This window comes from Polyodon spathula, chromosome 2 (genome assembly GCF_017654505.1).
Source record: "Polyodon spathula isolate WHYD16114869_AA chromosome 2, ASM1765450v1, whole genome shotgun sequence".
NCBI lineage: Eukaryota > Metazoa > Chordata > Actinopteri > Acipenseriformes > Polyodontidae > Polyodon > Polyodon spathula.
This window is the reverse complement of record NC_054535.1, coordinates 11,204,322-11,222,240: the sequence shown is the minus strand read 5'-3', so window position 1 is coordinate 11,222,240 and position 17,919 is coordinate 11,204,322. Positions and strand designations below refer to the sequence as shown.

At 36.5% G+C, this 17,919-nt stretch overlaps 1 protein-coding gene across 2 annotated transcripts in view; it reads left to right on the top strand.

Moving 5' to 3' along the window:
• The window catches only part of stx18 (syntaxin 18), a 48,493-nt gene that overhangs the window by 12,632 nt on the left and 17,942 nt on the right, over positions 1-17,919 (top strand). Inside the window, exons 1-2 of one of the 2 annotated variants that reach the window (XM_041276329.1) lie at positions 7,957-8,076; positions 10,084-10,151. Coding sequence is in view for 1 of the 2 variants with exons in the window: in XM_041276320.1 (XP_041132254.1) it covers positions 10,084-10,151 (68 nt within the window). In the remaining variant the exon portion in view is untranslated. Of the gene's footprint in view, positions 1-7,956; positions 8,077-10,083; positions 10,152-17,919 lie in introns of those variants that run through there. The other variant, XM_041276320.1, reaches the window with a different exon arrangement.

Genomic DNA, 17,919 nt, shown 5'->3' with positions numbered 1-17,919 from the left:
TTCATTTGGTTAGAGTTTGATTGCTTTTTGTAGCTTGTGCATACAAAAGTTATTAAGCCAGTCACTTGGAAGATCACTTAAATTCTCTGAACTCCAGCCCTGTCAGTGGGAGATAGCGGCTCTCTGCGGCTGACCTCCTACAGTACGTTTTGGGCCGTGGGCCTGTTGGCCTAGTGTGGATTCCCATCCCCAGTCATTTCCTATGGCGGCAGATTTTCCAAACCCATTCGTTGTTGCTGTTTTAATGCAATGGTACATCAGTTGCATGGACTTTTTCTGTTACTGACAGTACAAATCTGAATTACGTACATATTTTAACAGTCAAATTGAAATTCTTTGTATTTGTGTTGCTTTGATGTTTCTGTCCTTATTTGTAAAGATTGCTTTCAAATGATGAGTTTGTAACATTAAAATTGTAAGTTCAATCAAGTTGAGGAAAATGTAAAACTATAGGGTCATTCTGGACTTAAATTAACTACATAAATATCAGAGAGCGTAGCGGTGAACCTCTTGAAAATGTGAATTTAATCCCATTATACGTGGTTAAGAACTACAATACCTGTAGATATTCCGATTTTTTTTGTATAATTCTACATTAGCCTAACATTGTCAGAAAGTAAACACAGTCCTATACATTGTATTTAAAATGCCGATCTTGACGGTCATGGCGAGAGCACCTCTGAGGCGTGTTCTTTTAGTACGGAATGCAGCCTGTCAGCGGTTTTTACAGCTGAGTTAGAGCTTGGTTGCGTTAGAAGAAGAGATTGCGTATGAAAAAAACAAAACAAAAACAATTGGGTTCAGATTTTAAAGTCCGTGCAAGAAGTCATAAAGTAAACAAAAGCATGGTAATTTCAGACATCACTGTGTTAAAGTGCAGTAAACAGTTTTGCTAGTGTTGAGTGACATCCAGCACGCAAGTAAGCAAGTCTGCTTGTCTCTGAGCCTAACTGGTGGTGAGAACAAACAAAGGCTTGGCGTTTCAAATTTAAAGGTGTAGAGCGCCATTATTGTGAATGTCAAATTTACATATCAATATCAATAATAATAAAAACATATAGGAAACAGTTTTATTCTACATTTTTTTAGTTTCACTTTACAGAAAAACAATACATTCAAGCTGCCATATAAAAAGATACATCAGTAAATTTACATCTACAAAAATAAATGGACAATTAAACTGACTTCAACGGTGCAGCTTGAAGCCGCAAAAGCCAAGAAATGCCATACCACCATAACTCTGCTGCCTCCAAGTTAGTCTTTTAATAGATACTGAGATGTGATGGGCAAGGTAGCATTCAGTGGTAAGGGAAGCAGTGTAAATGACAGAGGTAAGAACATTAATTTTAAAACCTTCGCAACACCTTTTAACAAGGAAAAGTTCCATAAACCATGACGAAGGGAGTAGTGAAAATATTTTTGAAATCTTTAGCAACACAATTAGAAGGTTAACTAATAATGACCAGATATCCCTATCAAGGATGTAAATAACACATAACAGGTATCGGTATAATTAACAAGGTCAACGTGACCCACATCCACAGCATGTAGAATATATTATAATGCATGCCTGTAGTTCAAATTCTTGCAAGCAGTTTCCAAGATATAGCTTTCAACAGCTCAACCTGTCAGGTGTTAAAACTGTGAAAGATGATGTCACCGGGAGCTACATTCAAGTATGTGGAATAAATTGTTGCAGTAAAAGTCAATACACAGGTTAATCCAGTTGACGCAATCAGTTCCCAAAATGTTTCCTTCAGTAGCTCAGCCAAACAAGTGTTAGTAGCACGAGCTACACTCACACACTATAAGAAATAACTTGTTGTAATGAGTCTGCATGCAAAGTTTAATCAAGTTTGGACGAATGGTTCTGTAGTATTCACTAGCCCAGTTGATCCAAAACTCATGAAACGAAGGTGTAGAGATCCCCAAGCACTTGTGCTAATGAATGCCAATACCAAGCTTCATCACAGATTAATGAGTGATTCTCCAGATATAATGTGGTTAAAACAAACATGCAGACGTCTCCACTGTATCCCTGTCGATGGAGATGTTAGTGAGGTAGCAAAATTAATTGGGAAACCACCCTTAATAAAATATATTGACAGTGTTCAACAGCTCATCAGGGGAGCAGTGAAAATGAAACTGAATATAGATTAGATATCTATTAGATATAGATTTTCACTGCTGCCGTTGTCATTGTTTGTGGAACTCTTCCTTGTTAAAGGTGTTGTTGCGAAGGCTTAAAAAAGATTTTTCTTACTTCTGCCATTTTCACTCCCCTTATCATTGAATGCTACCCTGCCCATCACATCTCAGCTTGTAAGCTAAAAGTCTAACCTGGATCCTGCTGAGTTATTGGTGGTATGACATTTCCTGACCTTTGAGACATTAAGCTGCAGCATTAAAGTTAATTTATTTATTTTTGTTCTTAGATTTCCTAACTTCTATAGCTTCAAGCTTAAACTAATAACTATTTTTTAAATTAAGTTTGTTTTTTTGTAATGATTATACAAAATACAGTAATTGGCTTGTTCTATTGAACTAGATAGTGGAGTAGTGTAATTTTGGCTTGCTGTAATATTAATATTACTTTTAATTTAATGTACTTTGTAATATTTATGTTCGATTTACAATTGTTAAAGGTTGCCGTGACTTTTCAAGTACTAGTTTCCAGTTTTTCTAACATTAAATAAAACTGTACATCTGGAAGGTTGTTGGCTTTATAGGAATTCATGCTTTTATCAAGAAGCATGCACTTATGAAATACTGAAAAGATCAGGCAGTAGACTAAAGGTCATTTACTAGCAAATTCAAAAAAAGTGAATCCTTTAAGATCAGAACTTGGTGCTTATAGAATACTTTTAATGTGTATTGTACTAAACTAGACCCAGTTCCGCCTGTAGCAATGTGGGGGCCAACTAGTTGCAGGTCATGTAGTAATGATATTATTAGACTACCATATTGTGATCAGCTCCATATGCCCTATTACAGTAAGATAGTAGTCCAATCCACCCCCCAAGACATGCCTTTTAATCCAATAATGAAACCCCAATTTATTTTAGTTTGGTACACATGCCAGTATAAATGCATTTGCAATAAATAGATTATTTTGTTTTAGTTTGGAATCAATTTTGATCCATTTTTTTTTACTTCAAATGTATTACATTCTTACACTATAGTTAAAGCAACGAAATGTGACTTGAAAGTGTTGAATCTGTGCAATGTAAATTATTTTTAAATTAAATTAAAAAAAAAAAAAGGAATTGTTTTGCATTGTAATTTTGTATTTCTCTACAGGTAAATGAAAGTTTGACGTTATTATGACACTCCATTTTATGTTTACTGCTTTTCTTCTGATAACAATACTACAGTAAGCAAAGCAGTTTATTTCAGATGTTTGTATTGGTGTGTATTCACAAAACCCTTGTCTCAAAATGCACCACGCAGCATTGGGTTTACCTCCAAAGCTGTAATTTACTGTTTAATTGTGGATTTTAATATTCATTAAAGTAATTTACATTCTGATTCATGATGTTTTATAGGTGTTCTTTTCAGTTACTTTAATAGATGTTTTCAAATGCAACCTACTTACTCCTAGCCATCATGACCTGCGATCCATAAATGATCTGAACTTTGTGATTCCAAAGGTCAGAAGTGCCCCTGGACAAAAATCATTAAACCTTTAACTTAGCCTAAACACACTTGCTTTTAATGTATTTATTGATTTTGTTTTTATTTTACATTTATTCATATGGTTTTCTTTTCTTTTTTTAAAACAAATTCATAAAATAAAAAACCTGTTGCATAGTTGAACAGTTTTACCATTTTACACTGATAAACTTTTATATGGAGAATTAGATTACTGCTGTAACTTTTCAATTCCCATGAAAATAAACGAATGTCACACAAATATGCAAACTGTACTTAGTGTTGTTGAGTGTTACTGACAAGGTGTATTTAAACCAAACCAGAATTTTCATTTTCATGTATAAAAAAATATATATATATATATAGTTTTATAACAGATGGTAATGAACTGAATAATGCAAACCCTCTGCATAGCTTATTTACATCAAATAAAACTAAATAAAATAAAACTTGCCTCCCTACTTATTCAAAAAAAGACAATAAAGCCATGTTGCGCAGAAGTCAAACTGAAATTGTCTATTCTCAGGGAATCTAATCTAGAACAACATGCCTAGAAACCCAGTTAAGGACATTCAGCAGCAGCGATCTTAACAAAAGCGTCTACACCGGCTTGTAAAATGCTATGGCACATCCACTTACTAGTGCAGTCTACAATTAACCCATCTTTTCATTTTCAGAAGAGTTTACACAGTTGTTCTTGATTTGTGGTAGTTGCTGATAAGAAACAGAAACTGAAAAGGCAAGTGTTTTTCAGTGATGAGATTAGCTGCAGCCAGGCTGACTGTCTCCTGAATGTCAGCGCTCCCTTAAGCACAAGGCCACCCCTACTTCATTGTTTAGGTATTACTTGCTCTTTAGGATCTTAAATTACAAGAGCAATTGATCCCTGTGACCTAATGCAAGGCCTTCATAGCTGCAGAGGGAATCTGAGACGAAACATATACACACAAGAGACAAATCAACTGAGAACCAGGCACTTGACATTTTGAAAGGGCTGCCTTTGAGAGGAGCGCGCCCAGCAACATCTACTGAGATTGAGGCACAACAGGAGGGTTGAATAAGCTTTCTGAAGTTCTAGCGCTCTGCTCAGACAGACAATTAAAATGTCGTCTTGTTCAGTAAACATTATCCAGGGTCACCAGAGAGAGCAGAGTTGGTTAAAGTTAGGAGTTTGTTTTTTTTTTTTCTTTCAAGTTTTGGATAATCTTATGCCGTTAAGTAAGGAATGGAAGTACAACTTCTCTTGATCTCCCTGTTGAATGAAACACCTCTGTCTGGTAATTTCAAGTCTCATGGGCATCAGAGCAACTTTAGGAGATAAAGGAAGTCATCCTTTCCACAAATCTGTCTGCCTTACCGTTTAAATTATTATTTTATTTTAATTTTTGGTGCATGTACGTTTCTTCACATCTATATAGTTATAGGATTTTGTTTGTTTGAATGAGCACTGCTGTAATTGGACTGAGTTTTTGCGCCCTTATCTCATCAGATAGCTGAGGCTTTGAGTAGACTAGCCTTACTCATTAGGAAACTCACACAAGCCTTTGAAAATTACCCCTGAAGAAAGATTGGGCCTGCTTAACAACCAAGAGAGACAGATTTTAAGTTGAGATAGTGGCTATTGGGATTAAAAGAAGAGAGCTGCTGGCCTTTTAAATGAAGTGAAAAAAGTTTGATGGCCTCTACTTAGCCCTCAGTGGACCCATCACAATTGGCACATTGGGCACCTTTGTGTTTATTTTTTAAGTTTTGCAAGTTTTCATCTATGTTGCTCAGTAACAAACTCAAGATAATATGTAATATCCTCAGTCCCTTGTCAGGTTTCCTTCTGTCTAACTGTTTAATTAAACACCCTGGTTTCCTCTTGAGTCTTAGTAAATGTGCTGTAAATACTGGATTAGGTACTGCCTCAGATTGGTTACATATTTTGTTTAACTCAATACAATTTTTCGATGTTAAAATCCTAAATTTATATGTATATTTCTATCATTTGTAATTTTTTGTATTGAAAGATATAAACTGAAGTAGAGAACAACAAGTTATTACATAACATGCATACAATGAAATAACATGCAAAACCTATAGTATAAGGGCTCCTGTAATGGCATTATGGAGCAAATGGGAGCCACGACTCTACCGTGTTATACCCGATTCCACACTATACTGGGGCACGTCGTAACGGGTGAGCACTGTAATTTCATACTTTGACAAAGTTATTTGGGTATTTTGTGTGCCCACCCTTTGCTTCCTTTACAGCTTGCAGAAAAAATAATTTTTTAATGTATTTTGAAACCAGTTCCTGGCATGTTTTCTGAGATATTTTTGCCCATTCTTCAACACATACAGCTTTGAGTGCTGCAATCGACTTTGGTTTCCAATCCATAACTGTTGGCCAATCGACCGATGTGAAACATAGCCCCTCCTACTCAAAGTGTTCCTGCACTTGACAGACCTCACATAGGTTAAAATATTCTTCTTTTTTGGGGGTGGTCCAGGTTCGTTATAACGAACCAAAGTATATAAATTGAATCCCCTGCTTGTGGTCTACATAATCCCTATAGAAATCATAGACGTTCATGGTCTTTTTATTAGAAAAGACAGGAGCAATTTTCTTAATAGCTGCAGCAATTGTGTGATTATAGTAAGTACGATGAAAAGATATTTAATTTGATTTATTATAGAGGATTTACAGCTTTTTGTAATTGTACAGATGTCTTGTATGGACACTGTACACTTCACAAAGCATAAGTGTAAATCACTCTATAGTAAGTATGCTGTTTTAAAAAAAAAATAAGTCTAAAGTTCTGTGAACATACTTTTTGTTTATCAGTGTTGTTTGTAATGCTTCTCAAAGCAGTAGACTTTGTTCTAGCGCCATCTTATGGACAAAGGCGGTATTGGCCTAATTGTAAAAGAAAAAACTAAAACTTTCTTACCGAAGATTTTTGTCAGTTCTGTCTAAGATAAATTTAAAGTTGTGGAACATAACTTTTGCATTAACATTTTTTCATGCTCTTTTGCAGTTGGAAATATTTTTTTACAGCTTAAATTTTAATTTTACAGAGAATTTATTTCTTTCTGTTTTCGTATACACTTGAGAGTCTCAAGGTTGTTAGTAGCTGGTACTGGTTTATGAAATACGTTAATAGCTGGTACTGGTTTATGAAATACGATTTAAGGTGTTCATCTAATTGCCAGGAAACATATTTCACAACCTAATCTGTTTGGAAAACACCAACAGCCGTTGGATATCTTACAAAAAAAGGGTAGTTCAATGAGAATTTAGGTCCATGCAGCTAGAATATGTCAGAAATGTTTTTGTTTTAGGAATGGGCTTATTTTAGATGTTGCACTTTAGCAGAGGAGTCTCTTGAGATGAAAAGCATCTTGTTTACGAGCACATCTTGTTTACGAGTGCATCTTGTTTACGAGTGCATCTTATTTATGAGTGGACAGCAATTAAAACAAATTGCACTCGCCACTTGTAAAAGTAGAAAAAAAGTAAAAACAAGATTTCTCAAAGCCTTATATGTTGTTAAATACCCCATACCCCAATGGAAATTACATACCCCAATGAAAATTTACAATTTATAGAAATTTCTCAAACATATAATTGTAGGAAAAATCTTCTGTAGCAGAAGTTTTGCTTTTGTGGATGAGGAAAAAATTTACAAGAAATAGGTGTCTACAATTATTTATTTCATCATTTTTTGCAAAACTCCAAAAAGGCTAAGTCAAAAGTATTCATACCCTGACAAGGAAAATGAAATTAATAGCTAGTTGAGGCATCCTTGGCAATAATAACCTCTTTTAAACAGTTAGGATATTTGTCAGTGAGCATTTGGCATGATTCTTCAGTGATTTTAGGCCATTTCTTCAATGCAAAATTGTTCCATTTCATTCAAATTCAGAGGACCTCTCTTGTGCATAGTCTTCTTCAACTCATACCAAAGATTCTCAATTGGATTTAGATTGGGACCTTGACTAGGCCATTCCAGAACCTTGATTTTCTTCTTAACCATGCTAAAGTAGATTTTGATGAGTTGTGCTTTACGATGTGGCAATCATCCTATGCCTAACCCTATTATACTCTGTAAGAATGTTCACCTACAATCCAGCACTTTCTAGATATTTCTAGAATTAGAGTCTGCTTTATCATATTTAAATTTCTAGCACCTTGTAGAGAATACTGTAGTGTGCACAGGGGAAGGCAGCAGCGGGCTGGTAGGTGACGTAATCACATACAAAGACATAAGCCCGATGTCGTTGCGATGCCGGCTCTTTTGGCGGTATCGGCGCTGTGTTTTAGTGCGAGAGGTCCTGGGTTCGCACCTGCTCTCCGCCTGTGTCTGGATTGCCTCGCCCTGTGTGATGCGCCTGTCTGCGTTAAATTATTTCTCTACAATACTATCATAGCATCACAGGGTATGAATATTGTTTATTACAATTTTTGGAGTTTTGCAAAACAATTGCTGAAGTAAGTCATTTTAGACATCTCCTTTCTTGTAACTTTTGCTACTAAAGAGTTTTCCTAAAATTATTTGTTTTTCGGAAATTTACATTGGGGTATGTAAACTTTTGACTACAACTGTGTGTGTGTGTGTGTGTGTGTGTATATATATATATATATATATATATATATATATATATATATATATATATATATATATATTTAGTGCTGTCAGTTAATCGCAGTTAACTTCAGCGATTAAGCGTTCATTTTTTTTTTTTTTTTTTTTTTTTTAACGTGACTTAATTACACACGCGCATGTCTTTATTATTTATTGTTTTTTCCTTGTTAAAATTTTATTTGGTTTATTATTTTGGTTTTACCGTGCTTTTTATCAGCATCTAGTTTGTCTGTGCTCTGCGCTGATTGCTTCCTGATTCTAACTTGACTTTCCCTGTGGGAGAGGCGGGAATTGGGGAAGTGCGTGCACAAAAAAAAAAAAAAAAAAAAAACCTCCCGCTTTGCAAATGAGTGTCTCTGTCTGTCTGATGTGAGGCAGTGATATGGGCTGTAACAAAAGAATCATACTGAACGTAGCGTAGGCTGTTTTATACAGAATATTATTTGTTTTAAATGCATACTTTTATATTTACATATCAGAGAATAAAAATGTTTTTGGTATATTAATGCTGACAGTCTATACATTACTAGGACCTGAAAACTTATCAATTAATCTCAACCAGACTAGTATTGTGTCGCCAAAATACATAACAGTCATGTATAATAATGTTCACGTGTGTGTTTATATATATATATATATATATATATATATATATATATATATATATATATATATATATATACACACACACACACACACACACACACACACACACACACACACACAGTTTTTATCTTAGTTACAATTAGATTAAAACACTGATTGCTCATACCTACAGATTGATTACAGATTGATATAAAACATATGTGGATGTGTCAAAGAAAGTGTTCTATGATATGCCAGCAAGCCAGAACAACAGAATGAAACAGAACAATGCCTATGATGCCTTGATTCTGTCTAACAACTACTGTCATTTTATACAGTCCGATTTGAAATGCATTAAGGTAAAGAAACAATTGTGAATTTAGCAGTTGGTTCAAACCATTTGCATAATTCTGTGTAAATAAATATAAACTATAAAGAAGGGGCAACACTATTAATCCAGAAATATGGTAACAGTTTTTTTTATATATATATATATATATATAATATATATTATATATATATATATATATATATATATATATATTATTATATATACCAACAAAACCTACTACTATTACTATGTTGATGATGATGTTGATGACAATACAAGTACAAATTTCACTTGAGAAGCACTCTTCATGCATGCATTCCCGTGGCACTTGACTATATATATATATATATATATATATATATATATATATATATATATATATATATATATATATATATATATATATATATATATTTATATGGTTGATTTTTTTTACTGGGGGACGGCGTTGAGTTTAAAAACAAATACACACAAAATGAGCAGCCAGAGCAAGAATATGTCTTCTGTTGTAACTTTCAAATCGTTTTGAAGTTTGTTCACAGACCATGGTTTTCCAAATTTTAGGAACCATAAAGGTTAGAGCAGTTTGTTACAATATCTTGTTTAATAGATCAGGCTTGCTGTTCTCTGCCTTATTTGGGAAAGAGTTGACAAAAATAATAATAAAAAAAAAAATCTTCAGCATATTGAGGTTATCAGAATATGTTCTTTTTAAAAGGAGATACTGTGTCTACTATGGTGCCATAAGGTTTCTGAAACTGTGCACACAATATGAAATAATTTAAGAAGCAATCCTTTTCATCTGGTCCTCTTACTGTTTCTTGTTTCTTCCCCCCCCCCCCCCCCTTTTTTTAATATAAAGTAAATGCATTTATTTTTTTTCAGATTGCCAACATCACTAAATTGAAAGATTTTCTCTTGGAGCACCGGAAAGATTACATCAACGCTGGCAGGTAACATTATCATATTCTTTTCTCAACAGTATGATTTTAGACCTTTCAAAAGGTGCATGAAGGAAACTAGCTTACTCTCTGCATTTAAATATGACTCACTGATCCTGAAACTGCACCTTTTACTGGATCATCTGTAGCAGTTGGAACAAAAATCAGTATGTTGCTCTGTTAAAGTAATGCTACTTAAACGAGCATTTTAAAACATCCAGTATGAGGAATATGTTCTTATGGGATAGCATACTAGGGTTGTGAATATCAATATGGACACCTGCCTTACAATGGAGTTTACAGGAAATATGAAACTGCAGCAAAGGGACCTCAGTGGAAGTTACTCAATTATGTTGTGGTAATGTTTGGGAGAACAAGTCTGCAGTATGACAGGGCATTCAGTGTTACACAATAGGATTTTAATGTTCTTTAAAAAACTCCTTTGAGCTGTCAGTACCACTCACTTGTAAAGGCAAGATGTTTCCTGCAGTAATACTGCAGTTGTTCACAAGAGGGCACTGTTGGTTTAAAAAAATAATAAAAGCCAAGGTTGTTCTAATGCAGGGGTGTCAATCTCAGTTCTTGCAGGTTCTGCAGTGTCTTATGGCTTTTGTTCCACCCGAGCTCTCAGTTACTTAATTGGTCTCATTATTTGATTAATTGGACACATTTAACATGTTTTCCAGACCTCAAACTGTTTCATAGGTCGCCATGGTTACAGGAACATGCCTTATAATGACAATGAAAGTGAGGCAGTGGCAGACGTATGCTGTATATTATATAAATTGTGTTTTCAATTGGTGTTCATGATAACAAAGATATGAAATACACATGTTAGTATGCAGATTTAGTAGGGCTTTTGTAAGGTTCATACAAGGGAAATTGTTTTATTTAATGTTTTCAAAACACTATTCGTAAAGGTCCCTGTATCATGAAGTCCACAGCTCAAAGTAAGCTAGATTACTTTGCCATCTACAAATGACTGCCTGTCAGTGTATTTATCTTAAATATGAAAAGGAGAGGGTTACATCATTACAAATGACTGCTGTGATGTTTTCTCAAGTCTTTTCATGGCAAATGCCTGCACATCAAAAGAATGCTGGAAAATGCTGTAGGATCAGTGTAAACGGACCGTAACAAACTGGAATCTTGTTAGAAAAAGAATGTCAGAACAAACTGAGTCAATTGAACAATATTGTACTTTTTCAACTTGTACATTTTTTTAATTTTTTTTTTTTTTAATGGGAAAACAAGTAAGAGATCAAAGATACAGTTGTTAAAGGGCTTTACAAAGTTGAGTAATAATTCCATTGCCAGTGGTGAGAAACTTTGTCATGGAACTGTACAGTCCACAGTTGAAGGACCTTGTTGGCAACCCAAATTGTTTACATTATTCACTTATTTTCAGCTCTAAAGACCAAGCTTCCTTCTCCCTAAAACCTACTTCTCATTATGTCTCTCTGTGGCATTCCACATCTACTGCGTACAGCCTTAACAGTTTGAGTATACCACGAATTCTACCATGAAACCTTTTACATTATTACAGGAAAAACCTGCTAGTATTTGTAACTTTGTATTCTTCTTAAATGTGACCCACTGGTAAAACAGCCATTTATCAATATACGTGTCCTTTACCTGTGTGAGACGTGTAGAACATTGTGTGTCGGTGTAGAAATAGTTATAGCAGTGGTACGAAATGCACACTCTGTAAACGACAGGCAGTGACGTAACGTTCGTCTGACGTCGACCGTCCGTGTGTCTTTTTTTCTACTAGTTGACAGGGTCTTAGTACTTGTCAAAGTAGAAAAAAATATAAAAAAAATAAACATAAGTATTTTGTAATAACATTTCGGGCCTGATCACCTGACGACTGGTTTACAACACATATATATATATATATATATATATATATATATATATTATATATATGATTATATATAAGATATATATATATATATATTAAAAATATGATTTTTGTTATCCTATAGCACATGCTGTATTTTTAAATTCAAGTGTAGAAGTGGAATTAAGTGGTGCTGGTTGCAAAAAGATGTTCCTGAAAATCGAGAGACGATTGGCTTTTCAACCCAAATTCCAGTGTCAGTTCAAAACGTAATCTTTCCTAAGAAAAAACAAAACAATTAATGTTTAATAAATGTAAAAAAAGTGATAATCTGATTGCATGCATTTATTTAATTTGGTTGCAGACCAGGTACTGTACTTTTCTGGGATCTGGGATTAATTTAACATGAGTATTTTACATTTAAAGGCAATTCTGAGCTCAGATTTTCATTCAAGTGCATACAGTGGCTTGCGAAAGTATTGACCCCCCCTTGTCATTTTTCCTATTTTGTTGCCTTACAACATGGAATTAAAATTGATTTTTTGGGGGTTTGTATCATTTGATTTACACAACATGCCTGCCACTTTGAAGGTGCAAAATATTTTTTATTGTGAAACAAACAAGAAATAAGACAAAAAATCAGAAAACTTGAGTGTGCATAAGTATTCACCCCCCCCCCCCAAAGTCAGTACTTTGTAGAGCCACCTTTTGCAGCAATTACAGCTGCAAGTCTCTTGGGGTATGTATCTATAAGCTTGGCACATCTAGCCACTGGGATTTTTGCCCATTCTTCAAGGCAAAACTGCTCCAGCTCCTTCAAGTTGGATGGATTCTGCTGGTGTACAGCAATCTTTAAGTCATACCACAGATTCTCAATTGGATTGAGGTCTGGGCTTTCACTAGATCATTCCAATACATTTAAATGTTTCCCCTTAAACCACTCGAGTGTTGCTTTAGCAGTATGCTTAGGGTCATTGTCCTGCTGGAAGGTGAACCTCCGTCCTAGTCTCAAATCTCTGGAAGACTGAAACAGGTTTCCCTCAAGAATTTCTCTGTATTTAGCGCCATCCATCATTCCTTCAATTCTGACCAGTTTCCCAGTCCCTGCCGATGATGGTGTTCTCAGGGTGATGAGAGGTGTTGGGTTTGCGCCAGACATAGTGTTTTCCTTGATGGCCAAAAAGCTAAATTTTAGTCTCATCTGACCAGAGTACCTTCTCCCATATGTTTGGGGAGTCTCCCACATGCCTTTTTGCAAACACTAAACATGTTTGCTTATTTTTTTCTTTAAGCAATGGCTTTTTTCTGGCCACTCTTCCGTAAAGCCCAGCTCTGTGGAGTGTACGGCTTAAAGCGGTCCTATGGACAGATACTTCAATCTCCGCTGTGGAGCTTTGCAGCTCCTTCAGGGTTATCTTTGGTCTCTTTGTTGCCTCTCTGATTAATGCCCTCCTTGCCTGGTCCGTGAGTTTTGGTGGGCGGCCCTCTCTTGCCAGGTTTGTTGTGGTGCCATATTCTTTCCATTTTTTAATAATGGCTTTAATGGTGCTTTTTAATGGTTCCGTTATTTATTTTGTAGAATTTTTTGAAACAAGTTATTTTTTTCATTTCACTTCACCAATTTGGACTATTTTGTGTATGGCCATTACATGAAATTCAAATAAAAATCCATTTTAATTCCAGGTTGTAAAAATTCCATGTTGTCCCAAAATAGGAAAAATGCCAAGGGGGGTCAATACTTTCGCAAGCCACTGTAAACACCATTATGCTTTCAGAAGGGTAAAGCAAAATGATAGCTTGCTTTTTTGACGTCACGTTAGGTTTTTTTAATCCCATGGCATCTCTTCCTTACAGTCACCACCACCAAGGGAAATGTCCTATGTATGTGCTGTAGCTGAACTAAAAATATACACTAAAGTGGTGCAGATTCAAAGGTATAGGATATATATCCCGCAAAAAAAAGAAAAGAAGTGTGTGTGTGTGTGTGTGTATATATATATATATATATATATATATATATAGATAGATAGATAGATAGATAGATAGATAGATAGATAGATAGATAGATAGATAGATATGTAGATGCTAAGGCTGCCCTTTGAATCAGAGATATTATGGGGCAATTTCAGCATGAAAAGGAGGTTTTGGTCTCAGTTCAGCTCCTCCTACATGGCACAAGGCAACCCCGGCTCAACGGAGGAAGCTGGTAGTCAATGAGGTGCAAAAGCAGGAGGAGAGGATCAGGTGTGTCAAGGTCGTTTCCCAGGCCAAACAGGGAGAATGGATGAGATGGGCGACTGTGGAACAGTGCAAGATCAGCTGGCAAGACCTATGGATAATGGAACAGAGCAGGATCAGTTTCCTCATCAGATCAGCATATGATATTCTCCCATCACCAGAGAACCTAAACCTCTGGATGGGTGAGGATCCCTTATGTCCTTTGTGTTCATTACCTGCAACATTAAGGAACATTTTGACAAGATGTAAGCTGGGTCTTAGCCAAGGACAGTTTACTTGGCGCCATGACCATGTGCTGTGATGTTTGGCCTTAGCATTGGAAGACAAGCGTAACCTGACCAATAAGTTGCCACCAGTTCCACCAAAGCATTACACACAAAAGACAATATTCCTCCATCCAGGAGAGCAACCACCAAGAAAAGGTGTTAAAATCAAGCCTCGCTCAGGATAACTGGAAGCTGCTAGAGACTGGAAGATGCTGGCAGCTGTTGGACAACGGCTTATTTGTCAACCTGGGATTGCTACCACTAACCTTTGACCAGACATTGTCTTGTGGTCTGGATCAGCATGCCGTTCATCTGGTAGAGTTAACAGTGCCATGGGAAGATGCTGTGGGTGAGACGTATGAGAGGAAGAAACTTCGGTCTGCTCAACTAGCTGCTGAAGCAGAACAACGAGGATGGAGAGTCCAAGCTTACCCAGCGGAGATGGGTTGTCGAGGATTTGTGGCACACTCTACAACCCGGTTTTTCTGAGAAGTCGGGTTCAGTGGCCAAGAGTTGCGTCGCACAGTGAAGAACTTATCTGAAGCAGCAGAAAGGAGCAGCAACTAGATGAAAAATTCTGGATGGGGATCTCAAGCACAATAGAAGGAAAGCAACGCTGATGTACAGGTAAGTAAGCTGGGCTGTGCTGAGTGGGGGAAGGAGTGGGGTGATGCTGGGATGCCAGAATCACTGTTGAGCTCTCTTGAGGTGTCGTGGGCTAGTCAACGAAACACCGAGGATGGAAGGTGCCCACTTGAAGACCCCAGAGATGTACCCTACTTAGCTCAATCCAGATGGTTGTCATGCTAATGCGCTGGGGAGACCGCACTGGGTTGATCCCTGGACCCAGCATCGCAGCGGTTGTGTGTGCTGATGCGCTGGGGAGGCAAAATTAGCTGATCCCTGGAGCCAGCATTACACTTCAGCAGTCAACACCAGACAGAAGGATATCTACATCATCAGATGGAAAACAACGCAAATGGAGGGAGTTGCAGATGGATCACATCAGTTTACTGCAAAGCTACGTCTTAGTTGGTGCTTATCTTGGTGAGAGCCACATTCAAATCAGCATGAAGTTCAACATCAACTCTCATGTAATGGAAATCATTATATATACAGTGCCTTGCAAAAGTATTCAGACCATTCCTATGGTGTCCCATTTTGTGAAATTACAAAATGATGCAGACACATTTTTTTTAAACTTTTTTTAATATGTTATTCAAAATTTGAATGCTCAAACTGAAGATTTCTAAGGGTAAGGTAAGTTTCAGTAAAGGTCAGCAAAAACTAAAGAGAAAAAACTGAAATATGTTGATTGCATAAGTATTCAGATCCGTCAACTCAATATTTGGTGGAAGCACCTTTTGGCAGCAATTACAGCTGCAAGTCTTTTTGGGTAAGTCTCTACCAAGTTTGCACACCTGCTTGGTGCAATTTGTGCCCATTCTTGGCAGATTTGCTCAAGCTGTCTCAAGTTGCTTGGGGATCGCTTATGGATAGCAGCTTTCAAATCTTTACACAGATTCTCAATAGGATTCAATTCAGGACTTTGACTGGGCCACTCAAGGACATTCACTTTCTTAAGAACATAAGAACATAAGAAAGTTTACAAACGAGAGGAGGCCATTCGGCCCATCTTGCTCGTTTGGTTGTTAGTAGCTTATTGATCACAAAATCTCATCAAGCAGCTTCTTGAAGGATCCCAGGGTGTCAGCTTCAACAACATTACTGGGGAGTTGATTCCAGACCCTCACAATTCTCTGTGTAAAAAAGTGTCTCCTATTTTCTGTTCTGAATGCCCCTTTTTCTAAACTCCATTTGTGACCCCTGGTCCTTGTTTCTTTTTTCAGGCTAAAAAAGTCCCTTGGGTCGACACTGTCAATACCTTTTAGAATTTTGAATGCTTGAATTAGGTCGCCACGTAGTCTTCTTTGTTCTTGTTCTTAAGCCACTCCAGTGTAGCTTTGGCCTTGTGCTTTGGATCATTGTCCTAATGAAAGGTGAATTTTTGCCCCAGTTTTAAGTCTTTAGGAGACTGAATCAGGTTTTCCTCTAGTATTTGCCTATACTTTGCTCCATCCATTTTTCCTTCAATCCTAACAAGCTTTCCAGTCCCTGCTGAGGAGAAGCATCCCCATAGCATGATGATGCCACCACCATGCCTGACTGTGTTCTGAGTATTGTTGACTGATGCACATTTTCTCCTATCTCAGCCATTGAACTCTGTAGCTGTTTCAAAGTTGTCGTTGCCCTCACAGCAGCATCCCTCACCAGTTTCCTCCTTGCCTGGCTGCTCAGTTTGGAGGGATAGCCTGATCTAGGCAGTGTCTGGGTGGTACAATGCACCTTCCATTTCTTGATGATTGAGTACTGTGCTCACAGGGATATTCAGAGACTTATGTATTTTTTGTACCCTTCTCCTGTGCTTTTCAATGACTTTATCCCTGACTTGCTTTGAAAGCTTGGTCTTCATGGTTGAGTCTTTGCTTGAAATTCCCTACCTGATCAAGGAACCTCACAGAAATAGGTGTTTTATTCTGAAATCTTGAGAACCACTAATATTGCACACAGACAGAGGCCGTTCAACTAATTATGTCATTTTGTGCACCTGAATTTAGGTTTGCCACAGCAAAGGGTTTGAATACTTATGCAATCATAACTTTTCAATTTTTATTTCATATTAATTATCTATTTACTTCTTGTGAATCTATCAGAACAAAACTCTTTTTGTTTGTTTGTTTTTGTGTGGAAAATTAATTGTGTATATAACCCATATTAATTACTGCGATATATATATATATATATATATTATATATATATATATGCATATATATATATATATATATATATATATATTATTATGCATACATTATCCCTGTTATTATTCTTGATTTGTAATGTTCTCTCACCACAGCAACTCCACGTAACACACTATAACTGAAGGTGATGGGGCGTCCATCAATTCCATGGCCAGTAGGGGCCGCTGCAGCATTGCAAGGTTGCCCAGTCCCTGCCAATTACTGTATCTTTTTAAACATTCATAATTAAGCAGTAGTGGTTAATAGCCCAAACATTACCGTGCAGATTTACTTTCAAGATGGAAAAGGAAGAGGAGGCAAAGTGGAGGATTCAAACTCTCCCAAGAGTAAATGCTAAAGATAATAAGCAAAGTGTAGTGAGCACTGGTTACCGGAAAGCAATGTCAAATTAAAGGAGAGCTCACTACTATAACAGTTTGTTAGTACCTTGCAGAAATAAATTCTATGCTCTAATGTGCAGTAGTGTTTATTAAAGCAGCAATTTAACTGAAGCGGAGAGCTGGGAGATAGGTGATACCTGCAACACTAATGCCTGCAATGACTTCTCCCAGGATTTGCTTAATAGGATTTGCAATACAGTATTACTTATGTAAACATCATTGCAGGGCCATTTC